Consider the following 17,786-nt stretch of genomic DNA (forward strand, 5'->3'; position numbering starts at 1 on the left):
CCGCCGTCCCCACGGCAAGACAAAGGCGGCACAGAGCACAGGGTGAAACCAGAGCCCTTTATTTGTGTCCTTGCCGGAGCAGAGGGAGGAAGAGGCCAAGGGAGGCAGAGCAGCTGCTGAGCCTGAGCCAGAGGAGGGGGCAGAGAGGAAAAGAGGAGGAAAAAGAGAGCAGGCCCCAAGCATTGTCAGTGCCGAGGCAGTGCAGGGTCAGCCTGGCTGCCTGCAGGGCTGTGCTGCGCTGGTCAGGGGAGGAAGGCGTCTTGTGCAGCTGTGGCAGGACAGCTCTGCTGCCAGGATGGCACATCTACAGTGCCACTTGGGTTATTGCTTAGAGAAACAGATCCGCGTTTGGGTTATTGCTTAGAGAAATGTATCCGTGTTGCAGCAGGGACGCCCCCAGCGAAGAGGGGAGAGCCAGGCAGGGACTTGGAGGGGGGAGGCAGCTCCCTGCCTGCTAGTGGAAGGCACGAATTGGTACTGAGGGCAGAGAGGAGCTGTGCTTGCTGCAGTGTGGCCCCCAGCCAGGACCACCTCTGTGCACCTCCCCCCACCCACAGAGCTGCCCTTGGTTTGCATAAGAAGTTAAAATCCAATCCTGGGATAGCAGAGTGGCTGCAAGCAAGGCAGCTTCCCAGGGCCCCACCGCTGCAGGCTGCAGAGACATCTGCCATCTCGCCTGTCGGGCATGAATGGGGAGCAGGAGGGTGTCCTGCCTAAGGCACTGTGTGGCACTGCCAGGCTGGTGAGGAGCGGGGGCCTCTGCTGCTCACTGAAAGAAGAAACGTCTTCGACCATGAAGAGCTGCAACAGCCGGAGGAGCCGTCCTGCTGGAGAGCTGCAGGGCTCTCACAGGACAATCTTGAAGGAGCTGCAAAAGACATGGCAGGTTCCGCACCTTCTCACTGGGTCACACGCAAGTGGTTTGCGAGCGCCCAGTGCTACAGGGATGCAGCATTGCCCTGTGCAGGAGAGGCTCTCTGCAGAGCTAGCAGGAAATCCAGTTCCCTCTGCTGTTACGGGAGACCTCGTACAGGGTAGCCTTGCCTTACTGCCACCGAGAGCTCTGCCCCAATGCCAGCACAGTGATCGGGGCAGATGAACCCCCCAGACAGGCCCCCCAGGACAAGCTGCGCCACTGGAGACCACCATACCTGGCAAAGTCCGGGGAGCGGGAGACAATGTGCTGGAACTCGGCGAGGTTGATGGTACCATCCTTGTCGATGTCGGACTCCTCCAGGATCTGGAGGGGAGGGAAAGGCGAGTGCTGAGCTGTGTGGCCAGGACTGTGCAGCAGCCTGTGCCCTGCCTGACAGTCCTCACGTTTCGGATGAGCTGTTCCATCTCTGTGTTGCTCAGCCGGGACTCCTCGCCTTGCCCCGTCAGACAGTTCACTAGTTTCTCCAGGTCCTTTCTGTCCAGAGTCCCATCATCATCAAAGTCTGTGGGGAGAGGAAAGTTATGTTTCGGCAGGGCTGCACTGACCCCAGAGAGTCATGAGCACCCATGCTCAGAGAGGAGAGGGCCTGGGTGACCTCAGGACACGGCAGGCTCCATGCCACACTTCTCGGTGCACATTATTGCACCAAACCAGCAGTTCGCAAAAGCTGCCATCCCTGTAGGTGCTCTAAGGGCACTGCCAGCCCTCCTGAACATGGATTCATCCCTGCCCCCACCTTGAGGTGGAGGGACCCCCGAACATGGCATCCACCCCCAGCCTTACCAAAGATGCGGAAGGCATAGTGGGATTTGATGTCTGAGGTAGCAGAGTCGCTGAAGACGCTCAGCATATCAAGGAAGTCTTCAAAGGACATGCTGTCATCCCTGTCATCTGAGGTGGAGAACACCCGGCAGATCCGGTGCTGGAAGGGGTTTGCCTGCCAACACGGGAATGGCTCAGGGCAGGGCTGGGCAGTGCCAGGCTGTCTCCCTCAACAGTAGAGACTGGCCACAGGCTGGTGCCAACCCTGCGGACGAGTGGGTACCCCACTCTGCCGCTGGTCTGTTGTGCACAGCACGACCGTGCCAGTCCTGTGCCTCCCCAGGACAGCAGCCTCACGCAGCAGGGATCTCTGGGCTCCTCCACGGCGGGGCAGGGATGAGGAAGCTGTTTGTTGGCACAGCTGACGTGCGGTAAGTGAACAGCTTCCCCAGGTGACTGTTGGAGCAGCACGTCGAGGGCAGAGCACTGGCACCGCGGCGGGTAAACATGGCCCTGCCCAAACACGTCCAGACCTAGGGAGCAGCAGCGAGTCCCGCTGGCTGCCAGGCACCCTACCCGCAGCTCTGGCAACGTCAGGATCTGGCTCTTGGGAACCCGTGCGGAGCAGGCATTCTCCCTCTCCTCCTTTGGCAGCAGTTCACTGAACCTCTTGTAGGCACTTGAAGAGGCAAGAACAAGAGACGCTCTGTGGCGTGAGGGGCGCAGGAGGCAGCCCTCTGGACACGGGCAGTGCAGGCAGCTCTGCCCAGCGCTGCACCGAGGCGGACGGCCCGTTTCCCACAGCTCCCTGCCAGCTGTGTGCGGAGCCGGCCCGGGGGGGTCCCCCCACGGCAGTGTCTCCCCCCCACCTGCTCCCGGGACCCTGAGGACCAGCAGCGAGGGGAAAGAAGCCAGCCCTGCTGCCTGCCCACCCAGACGGCTGGCACTTCCGAGGGGGAGAGAGCCGCCGCCGGGCTGGCCCCGCAGCACCCGCAGACCTTCCCCCCCCACCCCGAAACCCCGCCGGTGGGAGAAGGCCAAGCTCCGGTTGCGGCCCCTCCGGTCTCCTGCCTGACGTCGAGGGGAAGGGAAGTCGAGGCGGCGGGGCCGGGGCCGGGGCCTTCCGCGCCCCCACGGCCGAGGCGAATCCCCTCATGGCGGCCGAGGGGAGCGGGCTGGCCCCGGAGGTATGAGGGGCCCGGGGCCAGCACCCCTGCCCCAGCAGTCAGGGCCGCGTGCCCGCGCCCCCCGGTAGCACTTACAGCAGGATCTCCTGCTTGCTCAGGAACGTCAGCTCCTGCGGGGAGAGCGCAGGTCAGCCCTGGGGCCGCGGCACCCCCCGTTCCCGTCCCGTCCCCCATTCCCGGTGCCCCCGCACCTGGTACTCGCCCAGCGTCTCCCGTGGCAGCAGGCTGGCCGAGCCCCCCATAGCGGCCCGCGCCGCTTCCGCCTCGCACGTCACTCACTCTGCCGCTCCCAAGGCAACGCCTCGCCCCGGGGCGGGACCGCCCCGCCCTGGGGCGGTGACTGACGGCAGCGCGGCGAAGCCGGGGAGCGACCGGTTCCCGGCATGGCGGCGGCGAGCGAGGCGCCGGGCGACCCCAGTCCCGAGGACTTCGTCTATGGGGAGGAGGACTTTGTCCTGCAGGGAACTGGCTGGGGGGGCGAGCCGGGCTCCGCGCCCTCCCGCTTCGACCGGGCGCTGCTGGAGGGCTGGAGCGACAGGATGGAGCGGGGCTTGTTCCGGTACCGGCTGGGGCCGCTGCCCACCCGCGTCCTGCCCGGCCCCATGAGCCTGGTGGCCCAGCTCAACGTCCAGCGCGGCACCGAGCGCCGCCCGCCGCAGGCCGTCCTCAGCCTCCGGCAGCCCTTCGACCCCCGGGCCTTCAACTTCACACGGATGCGGCCCGGCGAGGTGCTGCTCCGCCTGCGCAGGGCGGCGGACGAAGGAGGAGGAGGAGGGGGTGGGGGTGCCGCGGCCCCCGACTACCTCCTGGTGGCCATCAACGTCAGCCCGCTGGAGCAGGGCCACGTCCTGCTGCTGCCGGAGCCGGACCGGGGGCTGCCGCAGGCCCTCACCGCCCCGCTGCTCCGCGGGGGGCTGGAGGCGGCGCTGCTCAGCGCCCACCCGGGCTTCCGCCTGGGCTTCAACGGGCTGGGGGCCTGCGCCTCCCTCAACCACCTCCACCTGCACGCCTTCTACCTGGCCCGGCCGCTGCTGGTGGAGTCGGCGCCCGCCCAGCCCCTCTGCCCGGCCCGCGGCCTCAGCCTGCTGCGGGACGTCCCGGCGCCCGCCTTCCTCTTCTACGCCGCCGGCCCCGCCGGCCTGGAGACGCTGGCGCGGGACGTCTGCCGGGCGGCGGAGCACCTGACAGACACCGGCCTGGCCTACAACGTCTTCGTCACCCGCGGCGACCCGCCGGAGGGGGCCGGGGCCGGGGCCGGGGCCGGGCGGGGGCTGCGGGTGCTGCTGTGGGCGCGCAGGCCCAGCTTCGGCGCCAAGGCGGGCGCGGCCTTCAACGTGGCGCTCTGCGAGCTGGCGGGCTACCTGCCGCTGCCGGCGGCGCCGCTCTTCCGGGACATCACCGAGGCCGAGGCCCTGCGCGCCATCCGCGAGCACCTCCTGCCGGACCCGCAGCTGCTGCGTCTCGGCGAGGACCTGGCGCGGCTCCTGGCGGGCTGACCGGGGCCGGGGCCGCCCCCCCGCACCGGCAAGGGCGCGCCTGCCTCCGCGCCGTCCGCCAGGAGGCGCTGCGCGGCGGCGGGCCCGGCGGAGGCGCGCGAGGCCGCTCTGGCTGGCGGCGCCGGCGTCGCTATGGCCGGTGAGGAGGGGGCGGGGGGGGTGTCCCCGCCCGGGCCCCGCCCGGCGAGTGCGTCCCCGTCGCCATGGTAACGGGGCGACCCTGGCTGTCGGTGCGATGGAGGCGGGCGGCGGCGGGAGGCCGGCCCCGGGACCCCCCCGGGGCCTGCCCGCTGCCCCCAGTGGCCCCCCCGGTCCCGAGCCGCGGAAGAGGCGGAGGAAGCGCAGGCGAGTGCGCCGGGAGTGCGCCGGACGGGAGGCGGCCCCCCAGCCCCACCCCAGCCCCGGCAGGGCCCTCCCGCGCGCTCCCGGGCCGTTGTGCCCGTGTTCCGCCGGGACCTCGGGGAGCCTGTCCGCCCCTCTGCCGTTAGCGTGGGGCCCTGCCTGCTCCCCCCCGCCGTACAGACCGGCGGACTCGCGTTCGTTCCCGGGCGCGGTGGCAGAGCCCGGCGGGACGCAGCCCCGGGGCTGCGGGAGCGAGGGCCCGGCCCTGCCCGACGCCGAGGGGCAATGCTGAGCTGGGCCCTCTGGTCCTTGGCCCCAGAGAGGCTTTCCTTGGACCTTCTGAATCGGAAAATAAATGCTCTTTCCCCTAAATTGTCCCAATAATCCCAAGCGTGACATGTCCGAGGAAAGACCCTGCATTCAGGACCCCTCTTTGCCCTGTTGCCTCGCAGCTTGTTGAGCTCGCGTTGGCTCCAGATCAGATCTGCCTGTTAGCTCTGTGGGGCGCAAGTTGCCTGTGTGTGTGCAGGAAGGCGGTTGTCTCCCTCCCTTCCACCCGCCCGTGCCCGGGACGGGCCGGGTTCCTCGCTGAGCAGCTGTTCTGTCCTCTCTTTCAATTCCAGTGTTCCCTCCATCAATCTGACCAGCTGCAAGTACGAGAGCGGTAAGTCCGAGATGCTGCAGGGTGTCCCTTTGGATCAGCCCACCGACACATGGCAAGCTCTATGGGTGTCTGCTCAGCCAGGGAGGAGTGCTGCCACCGAATTTCCACTGCACAGTTGCTTTTGGTTTAGGTATTTAGTGGTTGCAAGCGACTTGGGCCCCTGTGAAAAGTACAGTTTCTCACACTTTGGACTGAGGTGCCCTCTGGTTTAAAGAGACAGAAAATGTGCAACAGCAGTGCAAGCCCTCGACCCTCCCCATACATCTGCATTTGCCAAACATCTGCTAAGATTGGCGAGAAGGGTTTAGTTAGGGGCAGTTACAATGCAAGATCGGTACCTGTGCTTGGGGAAATGATGTGAGAGCTCTCAACTGTTTAACATAAGGCCAGTGATGGAACAGGTAGGATTGGTACCTGGAACCTCTCCCTTTGCTGTCCATCTCCTGTGACATGCTCCAGGGAGCTGGTCCCCTCTCCTGTCTTGCTCTTCTTTGCTGCCACAAGCTGTATCTTAAACGAACAGACTCCTAGCAGTTGATGGATGTTATCAGCCTATTTGCTAACAACTATCGTAGCAGTGCAACCGCATTGGCATTGTTGAAGGTCACAGCCTGGTCAGCTGTGCGAGGAACACCGTTTTTATAAAGAGGGACAGGTGCGTTTTGCCTAAGGCTGTGCTTGGGCAGTTTGGTGACAGGAGGTGGATGGGTACCCGCAGCAGGAGGTGGTGTGGCAGCACGGGCGCCACAGGAACCAGAACCATTTCACAACGGTGCCTAACGTGTGTTGACCTTCATCGCCTCCCCAGCCCTGTGAGAGGCCAAATTCAGAATTGGCACTTACACAAACCATCCTGGCAGCAGCCTTCTGCTCCAGAGCTTGTGTGTTCTGCTGCCAAATAACTTTTGATTTTGAAGATGACACTCATACCCTCAGAAGATTTGTATCTGCCCATGTGGCGTCAGACCCACAGCGGATTCAAGCCTGCTGTGGTTCAGGAAGTGCTCTGGGACTGTGGACTTACAGGGCTGATAGCTCCCAGTACACTTGCAGCCAGAGGCTGGGGGTGAGTTTAGCTGGGTAAAGCTTGTGTTTCTGACACCTCCTGAAGGGTCCCGCCAATACCTTGCATCTCTGAGAGTAGAATTGCAGCCTGGAGATCTTTGTTTCACACTCCGTCCCTGGTTATTTTGGGGATTTAATAACCCCTGGTACTTACATCCTCTGCCGGGCCCCTTGTCATGTGCTTGCTTTGGTACAGTGCGGCGGGCAGTATTACGCTGTGGGCTGAAAGAAGCAGGAGAGAATGAGGAGTGGACAGTGTATTGGACGGACTACTCAGTCTCTCTGGAGCGCGTCATGGAAATGAAGCGGTTTCAGGTAAATACTCCCATGCAAAGGCTGCCCAGTCGGAAGAGCTCAGGAGGGAGGGTGAGACGGGGGCTGTTAGTGGAACAGCGTGTTGCAGAAGGAAACAGCAGTGTCCCAGCTAGCACCTGTGCCCCTTCTCTGCATCAGTAGCAGAGGGCGCAGGTTCACAAGCCTTTACTTCTGTTGTGTCTCTGATACGGTGCCATTGGCAATGCTTTGGCAGTAGTGTGAATTGGAAAGCCGCCAACCCCTTTAATGTAGCATGAAATAAATGGTTCTTGATGACAAACGGCTCCCTGAAGCTGCGATATTTTAGCGAGGGAGAGCTTCAGGGCTGAGATGGAACAAGCAGATAAATCACATGGGTGAAGTTCAGATAAAGCAGCTGTAGCATAATCTTGTCCCTCAGCAGATGTTCAAGGCAACTGCAGGCCCAGCTTCCTGTTCTGCAGGCCAGTTTCTCCGTACGCGGGCTTTCCTCAGGTCTCGAGGAGGATCCCTGCTGTTGCTTTGCTGATTCTGTTTTTTGTCTGCACCTCTTTCAGAAAATCAACCATTTTCCAGGCATGATAGAGATCTGCCGTAAGGACTTGTTGGCTCGCAACCTTAACCGCATGCTCAGGCTCTTCCCCAAGGAGTACAATATATTTCCCCGCACTTGGTGCCTGCCAGCTGAGTGAGTGATACGCATTAATGCAGCTGAGAACAGGGCTATGAAATTAGGTAGTGGGAACCACTATGCTTGACAGCCAGGGCAGGGATGGGGGGCCTCTCTGAGATCTCATCGCTTGGCCTGGGCCTTCATAACCTTCCCTGGAAGGGAATGGGGTGTTGAAACACGTTTCTAGTTTCACACATCTTTAATTGCAGTTAGATTGAATTAGCCCGTGGAATGGTGTCCTCTGTGCTGTGTGGCTTGCTGCTGGGCAGACCGCGTGCCAAAGGGCTAAATCTGGGGAGAAGGACCCGCCCGGAAAGCCAAAGGGCAGCAGGCGAGTGGGAAGTGTAAACTGGTGTTTCGGTGGAAGGCCTCTCAGCGGCTCAGGGCAAATGGGAGAGGCAACTGCAGGGCAGTGTGGCAGGCTCCCTTCCCCACCGTGTGGGTCAGTGCCGGTCGCTCACCCAGGGAGGGCACAGGACTGGAGCATGAGGCAGTTCTACCCCACCGACTGTGACGCCTGTCTTCACAGCCCCCTGCACCTCTGCCATCCGCTGCAGTGGAGCACACTGATGGTGGAGGGTAGTGGGACAGCACAGGTCACTATGCTAGTACATATACAGTTAGACGTAAACCATCACCAAATTACTCAAGCTTTGGGGCAGAAGGCCTGGCTTCTCTGATCATATACAGGCAAGCAATGATAGAAACATAGCTGAAAGAGACCAAAGAGCACTTGGAGTTTGGGTGGTTGCAAGGAGACAAGATATCCAGTCTTAGACAGATTTTATTCTTACTGTTTCCTGAAGATCTCGAAGTTGGGCTCCTGTCACCTGTTCTGTAGCTGAACTTTCCTCATGGTCAGAATGATTTTCTTAGTATCTGACCTAAAGTATCTTTGCTGAAGTATCAGCATTTACGACTTCTCCTGTTTGCACTGGCCTTGGAGAACAGCAGCTTGCTGCATTTTGCTAATAGCGTGTCATGTGCAGGAAGGTGATTGCCATGTGTACTCCCAGTCTTCCCATTTCTGGAGAAGACAGACCTAGTTCTGTCATCTTTCTTTTCCAGGCTGCATTTCCTGGACTTGGATTGCTCTTGGCACTGTTTTCAGGGATTTGTCCTGTTCGCCTCTCTCTTCCCCTAAACGTGGTGCCCACTAGAGAGATGGTGGGCTAGGGCCCACCTAGGGCCAATTTGTAACTCATGTACATCAGGAATAGGTGTACTATTCCTCTGCTGCAGAAGTTTGGTCTGTACTGGCCCACAGCACCATAGTTTGAGTACCTAACTGTTATGAGAGAGAACAGAGGCTGGTTTTTTTGCAGCTTGTAACAGTTACCCCTTCCTTGCACAGCTATGGAGATTTCCAGGCCTACAGGCGTGTGAGGAAAAACAGAACATTCATCTGCAAGCCAGACAGCGGCTGCCAAGGGAGAGGTATCTTCATAACGCATAATCCAGAGGAGATCAAACATGGAGAGCATATGATCTGTCAGCAGTATATCTCTAAGGTAATGGGGACAGCCTCGAAAATACAGGTGGAGGATTGCAACCTCCATCTCTTCCAGCATCCCACATCCTCCTTGTGTCCTTTGCCCTTTGTCTCTTGTCTTCCTGGATCTGCCAGGGGCACCGGGGTGGCTGCAGCACAGCAGAGGCACGGCAAAAGCTTGCCTTTCTCATCACTGCTGAGCTGCCAAGGAAGCAAAGCAGATAGAGCAGCCAACCTTAAGGAATCGGCAGCACACCTAGCAATGTTTGCTCATGCTTGCTCCTGCCTTTTTTCTCACAGCCTTTCCTCATTGATGGCTTTAAATTTGACATGCGTATCTATGTGCTGGTCACATCTTGTGACCCGCTGAGGATTTTTGTCTACAAGGAGGGTCTGGCCCGGTTTGCCACCATGAGGTACATCGATCCCAGCAGCAGAAACCTGGTAAAAAAGGGAAGTTTCCAAAGAACTCGCATAGTATCTGTAGGTGTTAGTCCCTAATTCGTCGTAGGGGCATCCCAGACCTTAAAAAGGCAGGGACTGGTGGGTGTCATGGGACCCAGCTTTCTTCTTTCCTGTTCTCCCCTTCCTCTATACCTCCTCCTCCTCCTCACAGGAGGTATTTCAGGAGTGCCTGAAGTAGATCTGCTCCCAGGCCCCACATTTGGGCTGTTTACTGGCATTATCACAGAATCATGGAATTGTTTCGCTTGGAAGGAACCTTGGAAGGTCTCGAGTCCAACATTCTGCTCAAAACTGGGTCAACAGTAAATTCAAATCTGGTTTCTTGGGGGTTTCACCCAGTCAGGTGTTGAAAACCTGCAAGGATGGAGATCCCATGGTGTGTCTGGGCAACATTCCTACTGCTTCTTGCCTTTATGAGCATTCTCAAGTCCACGCCATTCCTTGTCTGCCTGCACTTCAGGCAGAAAAGAGGGACCTGGGGATTATCTGGTGGTAGTGGAACAGCCTAGGAGAGACAGGGAGAGGAAGGAATTGGGAAGGGAAGGTGCCAGAGTATGGCCGTGCCCACCTCCAAGCAGGAGTCTGTAACCTGTAAAATCCCAACAGAGGATGGACTGTAGTGTTGGATTGCTGTGCTACAGTCACAGGCTGCCCCGAGATACCCCAGGCTTCTGGTTATCTGCCCGCTTGACCCAGAGTTGCATATGTATATGCCCTCTCTCACTCCACTATGTGCATGTCTTGGAGACGTCTTTTGCTTTGGGTGAGTGAAAGAAGAGGAAGAATCTGCAGAAATTTGCTGCAGCTTCTGTCCTGAGGAGTCCCTTGTTTGTCAGTGAGGCCACAGTTGGAATGGCATTTGTGGAGCTGACTCCTGTGCTCTCCCGCAGAGATAAGGGCAGAGGAGCAGAGAGGGTAGAGCTCTTTTAGCTCTAACTTCTGGCTAGAGAAGGAATCACCAGCATGATTAACTCTTTGCTGCAAGTCACCGCCACAGACAAGAGGCAGAAGCAGGCGAAGTTGGTGGCTAGACTAGTGCTAATGGGGCTGTTTCTATTTATGCTCTGTGGTTAAGAGTAAATGAAAGTATCTTGCTGTTCCTCTCTCAGGATGATATCTGCATGCATTTGACCAATTATGCTATCAACAAACATAATGAAAACTTTGTCCAGGATGACATGACGGGCAGTAAGAGGTATTGTCTTGTCCATGTACCCCAATGCCCTGTGCACATCCTGCAGGAAAGCTGCACTTGGGACACTGGTTTACTTCCATCTTTCCTGGGGCAAACATGCTATCACAGGTCAGTTCTTATCATCTCCTGTCCTCCACACAGGAAACTGTCCACCCTGAATGCTTGGATGACAGATAACAGCTACAACACAACAAAACTCTGGGAAGATATTGAAGATATTATTATAAAGACTCTTATTTCAGCTCACCCTGTTGTGAAGCACAATTACCAAAGCTGCTTTCCGAACCACACGACTGGCTGTGCCTGCTTTGAGATACTGGGTTTTGACATTTTGGTAGACAGAAAGTTGAAGCCCTGGCTGCTAGAGGTGAGGAAGGAGTCTCCTCCTGTGTTGAAGCAACTCTGGAAGCAGCAGACAGCCAAGAGCTGGCTTGTCTGGGGAATGCTCCAGAACAAGGGGTGGTGGGAGGGACAGAACTCGTTTGATTAAAAAGGGCCACCTCGTTCACAAAATTGAACAGGCTATGAAGACAAGTAGCCAAGCAACCTGCTGTAGGCTAAGCGGGATCTAAGAACCTGTTCCCTGTACACCCTCTCTAACAGCAGGGAATTTCCTGAACCTTAGGACTCCTTGACCTGTAACAAGCGTCTTGAATTTATGATAGCTGCCCCATGCCTATAGTCCTGTGGGGTGTGGGATTTGAATGACCTGTGGCGCGGATGGGCATTACATTGCAGAAGGACAGAACCAGCTTCTGCCTGCAGCCTCCTGCTTTCTCTTGCTGTTACAGGGAAGAACATCCATGGAAAGTGTGTGGGGGAGCAGACTGGGGGCCAGCAAGCTGGCTGCTGGCAGCACTTTCTGGGAGCTGGGACTTGCCAGGTTAGATTAGCTGCTTGTTTTGGCAGGTGAACCACTCTCCCAGCTTCACCACGGACTCTCCCCTAGACCGTGAGGTGAAGGATGCTCTTCTCTGTGATACCATCAACCTGATAAACGTGCATGCCTGTAACAAAAGGAAGGTGCTGGAGGAAGACAAACAGCGGGCAAAGGAACGGCTCCTCCAGGGCCATCAGACTCTCCGTGCATCCAGGTATTGCTCTTCCCCACAGTGCTGCACATCCCCAGTGAGAAAGGATGGGGCATGGCAGAGCAGGATAAAACCAAGGCTAGCTGGCTCCAAATTAGAGCTCCCAGAGGCCGTGGCACTATACAGCCTCTGGGAAGAGCTCTCCCAAGCCATCTGCATCCTGCAAGGAAGAGCCAGGGCTCATCTCTTGGTGCTAGGAGATCCGAGACACCTGGTGCTCTGGGCCCTGTACAGAGTCATCCCCATTGAGCTGCGTCTTGCTTGTCACGTCTGTCAGTGCCGATGGGCAGTGCTAGCATCTGTGGGCTCTCAGTGAAGCTCGCAGGATGGACAGCAGCACTGCTTCAGGGACCAAGAGCACCCGGGGGCATGGGGCCCTTCTCCAGAGAAGGGTTCCTTTCTCAGGGCTGAGGGTTTCCCCCCCTTCTCTGGCTGCATGTCCTTTCATGAGGCCATGTTAGATTAGCCTGCTGCCCGGGCTTTTCCTGCCATGCAGGGTGAGGCAGGAACTGCCTACAGCTCCCATTTCAATTAGGAGACCTGAGATCACTCTGGGCTGGAGACGCTGAGTGTGTTAGCCCTGCGTTGTGCCTGCGCCTGCAGCCTCGGCTGCTCTGAGCTCCCTGCTAGCGAGGAAAGCTCCCAGCAGCATGCAGGGTGGCAGATACGCCTTGAATAGGCCCATTTTAACTGAACTTCCCTTGTAACTGGAGTAGTTGGGTGAAAAGGCTGAGGGGCAGGGTGTGAGCCTGGGTGGCAGGGGACAGATCTGTAAATGCTTCACCAGCACTCTACAGGGAGAAGATGAAGAAGTGTGGGTTGTCTTGGTTCCTTGCAGTGCACCCATGTGAAACAGGCTCCCAAACGGGGAAAGACAGGGGAAGGTGCTAGCTAGGCCCTTGTCCCTCAGCCAGGACAGCACCTGGATCCTCCTATCACAGCTCCCTGCCTGTGCTTTCTCCCGGTTTGCAGACGCGAGGAGTTAGAGAGCAACCAGGCTGCCTGGCTGTCCCAGGCAGAAAAGTACGAGAACTCACACCTGGGCGGTTACCGGCGCATTTATCCAGCATGTGGAACAGAGAAGTATGAGCCGTTTTTCAAGCAGAGTGGCTCCCTCTTCCAGGAAACAGTGTCATCCAAAGCACGAGAGGAGTGTGCCAGGTACACTGCCCCTGTGGAAAACCTACTCCTCATAGGGCTGGCATAGAGACTGCTTGCTTATGATCCCTTCTTGGGAGCAACTCTGCTGCTTACAGATGTAAGCAAGCTAGTGAGAGGTGGAAGGGAAGGAGTCTGCATGTGCTGTGTCACCATAGCAAAGCAACTTCCTTTTGCATGTAGCCTTGAGAGGCAAATGCAATATTCCATTGACTTTTGGACTCTGGCAGCACCATATCGCAAGTGTCCTCCACCCTTCTGGCCGGCACAGCCTAATTCAAGGGCATTTCTCACAGCGGTGAGAGTCTCTTTTTATTAAAAGCACTCCTGGCCTATTTCTTGGCACACTTCTATTATAGTCTATTCCCTACAGAACTTCTGACTGCAGTAAAATGTCCTCAGATTGAAGGCTTCGTAATAGCCTTTTGCTATTATGGCTCTTCTCGTACCAGTGACTAAGACTACTGTTGTATGGCAGGCAGCAACTGGAGGAAATTCGCCTGAAAAAAGAAAAGTTGGAAGCCATTACCAGGAAGAAGAAAACAGAGAGGAAAGAAGACCTGCATGGAGAGTCAGCTGGGGACAAATCCCAGATCTGTAATAAAACCACAGCTCCTATGACCCGCCTCACATATAGAAGCACCAGGATGTGGGATAGAAAGGTACCTTGCTTTGTCAGTGGCTGTTCACAGGGCTCTCAAAGGCAATAACATAGCTCTGGGAACAGTGCTGGGCCGTGGGTGTCTCCCAAGGAACAGGACTACGAGGTTGGACTCCCCTTCATGAAGTCCAGAGAGTTGGCAGCTTGTGCTGGGAGGTACTTGCAAGCACCGCTGTTGTCGCCTCCCTGCTGTGGCTCCCACCAGGATCTTCATCCCACTCCACCTCGAAGTCTGTAATTCTCCTTAGGGCTCGGAGCAGTCTGTGGCTTTGTCTCCCTTGCACATTACTACAGCTTCAACTTTGCTGTAACTCAGGTGTTTCCTTCCTAAGCTACGGCGCATGCAGTACGACTCTATGCAACCCCAGGATATTGTGGAAGATGAGGAGAAGAAACGAGTAAATGCTCTTCTGCAACGTGAGAACCTTATCCGAGGCCTGGGCATCATAGATCAGCTCTCCCAGCTGCTCCCCGCAACTGACAGACCAGCTGACACCCAGAAATCCTGCACTGTTATCCCCAAACACCAGGTAACTGAAGATTGCCCAGATCCATCCTGCAAGGCCAACACAGGAGAAAGTCATTCGCGGGAGGATCCTGAGGAATGAGCCATGGGCATTGAGCATCTCCGGTGTGGCTCAGTTAAATGAGATCCAATGTAGCATCTGGGTCTGTGGGTTTTCATACAGTTACTGACTTTTTCCCTTTCCAGTGGGTGCACTGGGGCTGTGCCAGTCAGCTGTGTAGAGCCCCTGAGCACCCTTCCCCAGAAGACCCCTCTCCCCAGTATTCCAAAGAACAGACCACAGCGATACTGCGTTTTGGACACTGCTGTCCCCAGCACACAGCTTAGTGTGAGCTACTGCTTCAGGGCAGTAGTACGATTCTAGCTGAATAAAATGAATTCCTGCGTAGGCTAGGAGCATGGTAAAGGAGTGCATGCAGCAAAGAGGGCCTGAAGGGAAGCATGGGGATGTCTTAAAAAAAAAAAAAAAAAAAAAAAATCACTAAGTGAATTCTGCACTGCAAACAATGCCTCTCCCTAAACATCTTGCCTTCTACATTACACCATTCCCCACATGGGGAAGGTGACCAGTTAGTGCATGTGCCTAAAACCCCAGAGGGCTCAGCCCTCAGTCTGGGGCTCCCCCTTCAGAGTCATCCTTGCTCTGCCAGAGCACGCTACAGTGTAAACCCTCAGCACTGCTGCTGCTGCATCCCAGACAGTCTCAAGGCACACAGCTGAGGAAAGCTGGGCTTCACAGAGAATTACACCAGGGGAACCAGGGTTGGGACCTAGAGATCTGCATGGTTGTCTCAAACTGAGTCTTGGCTGCCATGCCAATTCCCAAACCGGGCTACTGGTCTAAAACCAGACGAGGAAGCCCACAGTCTGTTACCTGTGGGCTCCATTGGGTGACAAGGGCTGTTCTGGAGCACTGAGGGTGGCTGTCGCCTGCTGTGTCGGGGATGGGCTACTTCTGGACCTGCGATTCATTAAAAACTGTGCAAGGTCCATTGCCTCTTCCAGTGGCACCCCATCTGTTTCCAGAAAGGGGGCCTGCTCCTGGCTGGAAGGGTGACGTACCTCAGGGGGATGCAGACAAAGTCAAGGCACCAGAGCTGTAGGAATTATTCAGGACCTAGGAGTCTTCTAGTACCTTAGGAGAAATTGGAAATAGTCCATTTAATTTAACAAACTAAGTCTAAGATGGGATTTGATCTGTAAGAACTAATGGCAGCTGCCTTTTCCTCTACCAAAGCAGAACGGAACATGAAACCCAAACTCTGCCTAAAATCTCGCTAATTTTTTCAACAGTGAAGGATTATTTGGGAGTGGGTCAGATCCTTTATCGCTGAGTCTTCCCAGCCTGCTCTGGCATGTCTTTACACAAACCCTGCTCCAGCTCAGCCCACTGTTATGGGCAGAGGATGAGTGTCTCAGCACTGCTGCAGGCAGATCAGGCAGGCAGCTGCTGTGACCCCTTAGATGATGTTAATCTGGGACAGTGACTGTGCCATGCCTGGGAAGAAAGTGCAGGGTGACGCTTTACTGAGCGACCGTAGATAACTAGAGAAGACTTTTCCTTCCTGTCTCTTGCCAAGGCCTCCAGAGCTAAGCCGCAGCTGCTTTCTTTCCTTCCAGCCACAGTTTCTCTGGGAGGCGCCTGGGGGCCAGGAGACCCACTGCTTAACAACGCACAACTCCCTCTCACTCCTGGGAGGTCCAGTCCGATCTTCGGGACGGCAGTTCATACACAATGCCAGAGCCAACACCGAGCTGCCAGCCATCCCAGGCTCGGATCCTGCTGCCGCAGGCACCCTCTCCATTCGAGGCCAGAGCATCCCTTGCCACAAGCGGGGCCTCTGGGCACAGGACACAGGCTGGCTGCGGGGCCAGACAGCACGGATGGCAGCAGTTACCCAGCCCTGCACCAAACCCAAGAGGCTGCAGGCAGGAGGCCAGTGGCTCCCTGGCACTGGAAACAAGGCTGAAGGCTGTGAGTATGCATTACCTTCCTTTGGCTCTAAGTGGCTGCCTCGTGGAGGCTCAAGTCAGTGAGCCGGAGCCATGGGCAGACACTTGGGAGCTGTGGATGTTCCTGGCCTTGCTGGGGTGGGAGGAACGGGTGGGATGGATAGAACTCAGAGTCCCTGGGGTGCTCAGGCCCTGTGGAGGTGACACCGCACTCTTCTCTGGGAACTGGTGACCGCTGGAAGTCTCTGCCCGAGGCTGGTAGCGTCCCATTTGCTGGGGCAAGGAAGAAAGTGGGTGGTTTCCCAGGACCAAGGGTTGATATGCTGGGATGGGGAACGCGAGAAGCCCGAAGTACTTCAGAGTCGGGTCAGAAGCGCAGCAGACAGGACAGCCAAAGGGGCACGTTAGCTGTGGGATATACGGAGGAGACACGTGGTGATGCAGCACGGCCCCCAGCCTCTCCCCAGGCCTCCCTCCCTCCCTCCATGCTGCTCCCTGCTGCCCACGTCCCCTCCAGAACTACACCCACGCTCCCACCACCCACACCTTCACCCAGCTCTGCCCACCTCCCCCCCTGCTCCCCCACCATTGGCTTAGGCTGTTGGCAGCCTTAAGAGCAGGGAGGAGCAGGGGCAGGGCCCAGCACCATCACAGAAGGTGGCAGCAGGCTGCTGACACACAGAGCTGCCGGTGTCTGCCTGCCCCCCATATCTGCCTGTGCTCTTCCAGGTGAAGGTGGCAGGCTGTCCTTCCACACAGGCAGCTGTCACCCGGGGTCCCCAGCCAGCACGGGGAATGCCACCGCCAACGGCACCTTCACCCGGGGTCCCCAACCAGCACGGGGAATGCCACATCCGATGGCACCTTCAGCTGTGCTGCAGTCCAGGAGTAAACCATCTCCTCTGCCACCCACGTGCAGAACACGTGTGCCTCGCACCGTGCTGGTGCGTCGCACGCTTGCAGCGTGAAAAGCACAGGTAATGTGGCAGAGGGGACGCCCACGCTCGGCCTTCCTCCCTGCGGGTGCTCGCCGAAGAACCACGGCTGCTGGACGGGGAGGGTTGTCCCAGCCAGGGGCCGGTTGTCTGCACCCCCTGACTGGACTCTGGGCCCCAGCCGGGCTCCCACTGCTGCGCACCCCCGGGCAGCACAGCAGCTTTACCGCTGCCAAGCCGTGGGCTGGCACCCCCCTCGGCAGCAGCCGAGCCCCCCGGGAGGCTGCCCCGCTGCCTGCCCGTCGTGGGCCCCTCGTCCCCCCGACCACCCGCCCGGCACCGGGACCCCCGGGGCGGCCGCGCCGGGCACCCCCATGGCGCGGGGCCGAGACCCCCGCCGGGGCCCCGCGCCTCCCCCGCCGGGCCGAGCCCGGCCCGCCCCGCCACCGGCCCCGCCTCGTTCCCGGTCCCCGGCCATGGCGGCGCTGCTGCGGCGCGGGTTGCGGGCGGCCGCGCTCCTCGCCGGGGCCCCGCGGCAGGCGGCGGCGGCGTGGACCGGGAAACGGGAGTCACCGGCCCGGGCGCTGGAGGAGGCCGAAAGGTGCGGGGCGGCTGGACCGGGGGTCGGGGACCGGGGCCGGGCCGGGGGCCGGGCCGCTCATCTCTCTCCCCCGCAGGGCACGGCGGCGGGCGGCGGCGCGGCTGCGGCGGCTGCAGCGGGAGCTGGGCGGGGGGCGCGGAGCCCCCGAGCGCACCCTGACCTGGCAGGCGATGGAGCAGATGCGGTGAGTGGGGGGGGCCGGGCCGGGCGTGGTCGGGTCCCGGTGCCCGCGCCCCGCTGACCGTGCCCGTGCCCGCAGGTTCCTGCGGCAGGAGCAGCCTGAGGAGTG

The 17,786-nt window shown here is 58.6% G+C and overlaps 3 protein-coding genes across 6 annotated transcripts; 2 read left to right on the forward strand and 1 right to left on the reverse strand.

Moving 5' to 3' along the window:
• Positions 1-43: 43 nt before the first annotated feature.
• On the reverse strand, positions 44-3,201 carry CIB1 (calcium and integrin binding 1). The gene is made up of 7 exons (XM_069798772.1): positions 3,078-3,201; positions 2,962-2,996; positions 2,276-2,378; positions 1,721-1,874; positions 1,321-1,439; positions 1,152-1,240; positions 44-868 (listed from the first exon to the last, which is right to left on the reverse strand). Exons 1-7 carry the CDS (start codon positions 3,126-3,128, stop codon positions 847-849), a joined length of 573 nt encoding a protein of 190 aa, XP_069654873.1. The 5' UTR covers positions 3,129-3,201; the 3' UTR covers positions 44-846.
• Positions 3,202-3,204: 3 nt separating this feature from the next.
• On the forward strand, positions 3,205-5,096 carry GDPGP1 (GDP-D-glucose phosphorylase 1). The gene has a single exon (XM_069798771.1). The coding sequence runs from the start codon at positions 3,270-3,272 to the stop codon at positions 4,380-4,382; it is 1,113 nt and encodes a 370-aa protein (XP_069654872.1). The 5' UTR covers positions 3,205-3,269; the 3' UTR covers positions 4,383-5,096.
• On the forward strand, positions 4,618-17,786 carry TTLL13 (tubulin tyrosine ligase like 13). 4 transcript variants are annotated; one of them, XM_069798760.1, is made up of 16 exons: positions 4,618-4,727; positions 5,348-5,388; positions 6,650-6,768; positions 7,305-7,435; positions 8,775-8,931; positions 9,213-9,356; positions 10,487-10,572; positions 10,714-10,939; positions 11,482-11,666; positions 12,636-12,824; positions 13,300-13,483; positions 13,815-14,012; positions 15,629-15,983; positions 16,691-16,938; positions 17,574-17,681; positions 17,757-17,786. In XM_069798760.1, the coding sequence occupies exons 1-14, from the start codon at positions 4,618-4,620 to the stop codon at positions 16,927-16,929; spliced, it is 2,364 nt and encodes a 787-aa protein (XP_069654861.1). In that variant the 3' UTR covers positions 16,930-16,938; positions 17,574-17,681; positions 17,757-17,786. The 4 variants fall into 4 exon arrangements, with proteins under 4 accessions (XP_069654861.1, XP_069654860.1, XP_069654863.1 ...); XM_069798759.1 differs by having other exon boundaries at positions 10,487-10,939; XM_069798762.1 differs by lacking the exon at positions 9,213-9,356.

This window comes from Haliaeetus albicilla, chromosome 12 (assembly GCF_947461875.1).
Source record: "Haliaeetus albicilla chromosome 12, bHalAlb1.1, whole genome shotgun sequence".
In the NCBI taxonomy this organism is placed as follows: Eukaryota; Metazoa; Chordata; class Aves; order Accipitriformes; family Accipitridae; genus Haliaeetus; species Haliaeetus albicilla.

Excerpts from the sequence above, each read along its gene's own strand:
- CIB1 (XM_069798772.1), bottom strand. The coding sequence starts at position 3,128 with ATGGGGGGCTCGGCCAGCCTGCTGCCACGGGAGACGCTGGGCGAGTAC. Across the intron at positions 2,997-3,077 it reads AGACGCTGGGCGAGTACCAG|GAGCTGACGTTCCTGAGCAA; the intron begins GTGCGGGGGCAC and ends CTCTCCCCGCAG. Across the intron at positions 2,379-2,961 it reads AGCAAGCAGGAGATCCTGCT|TGCCTACAAGAGGTTCAGTG; the intron begins GTAAGTGCTACC and ends TGCCTCTTCAAG.
- GDPGP1 (XM_069798771.1), top strand. The coding sequence starts at position 3,270 with ATGGCGGCGGCGAGCGAGGCGCCGGGCGACCCCAGTCCCGAGGACTTC.
- TTLL13 (XM_069798759.1), top strand. The coding sequence starts at position 4,618 with ATGGAGGCGGGCGGCGGCGGGAGGCCGGCCCCGGGACCCCCCCGGGGC. Across the intron at positions 10,940-11,481 it reads TGAAGCCCTGGCTGCTAGAG|GTGAACCACTCTCCCAGCTT; the intron begins GTGAGGAAGGAG and ends TTGTTTTGGCAG. Across the intron at positions 12,825-13,299 it reads GCACGAGAGGAGTGTGCCAG|GCAGCAACTGGAGGAAATTC; the intron begins GTACACTGCCCC and ends GTTGTATGGCAG.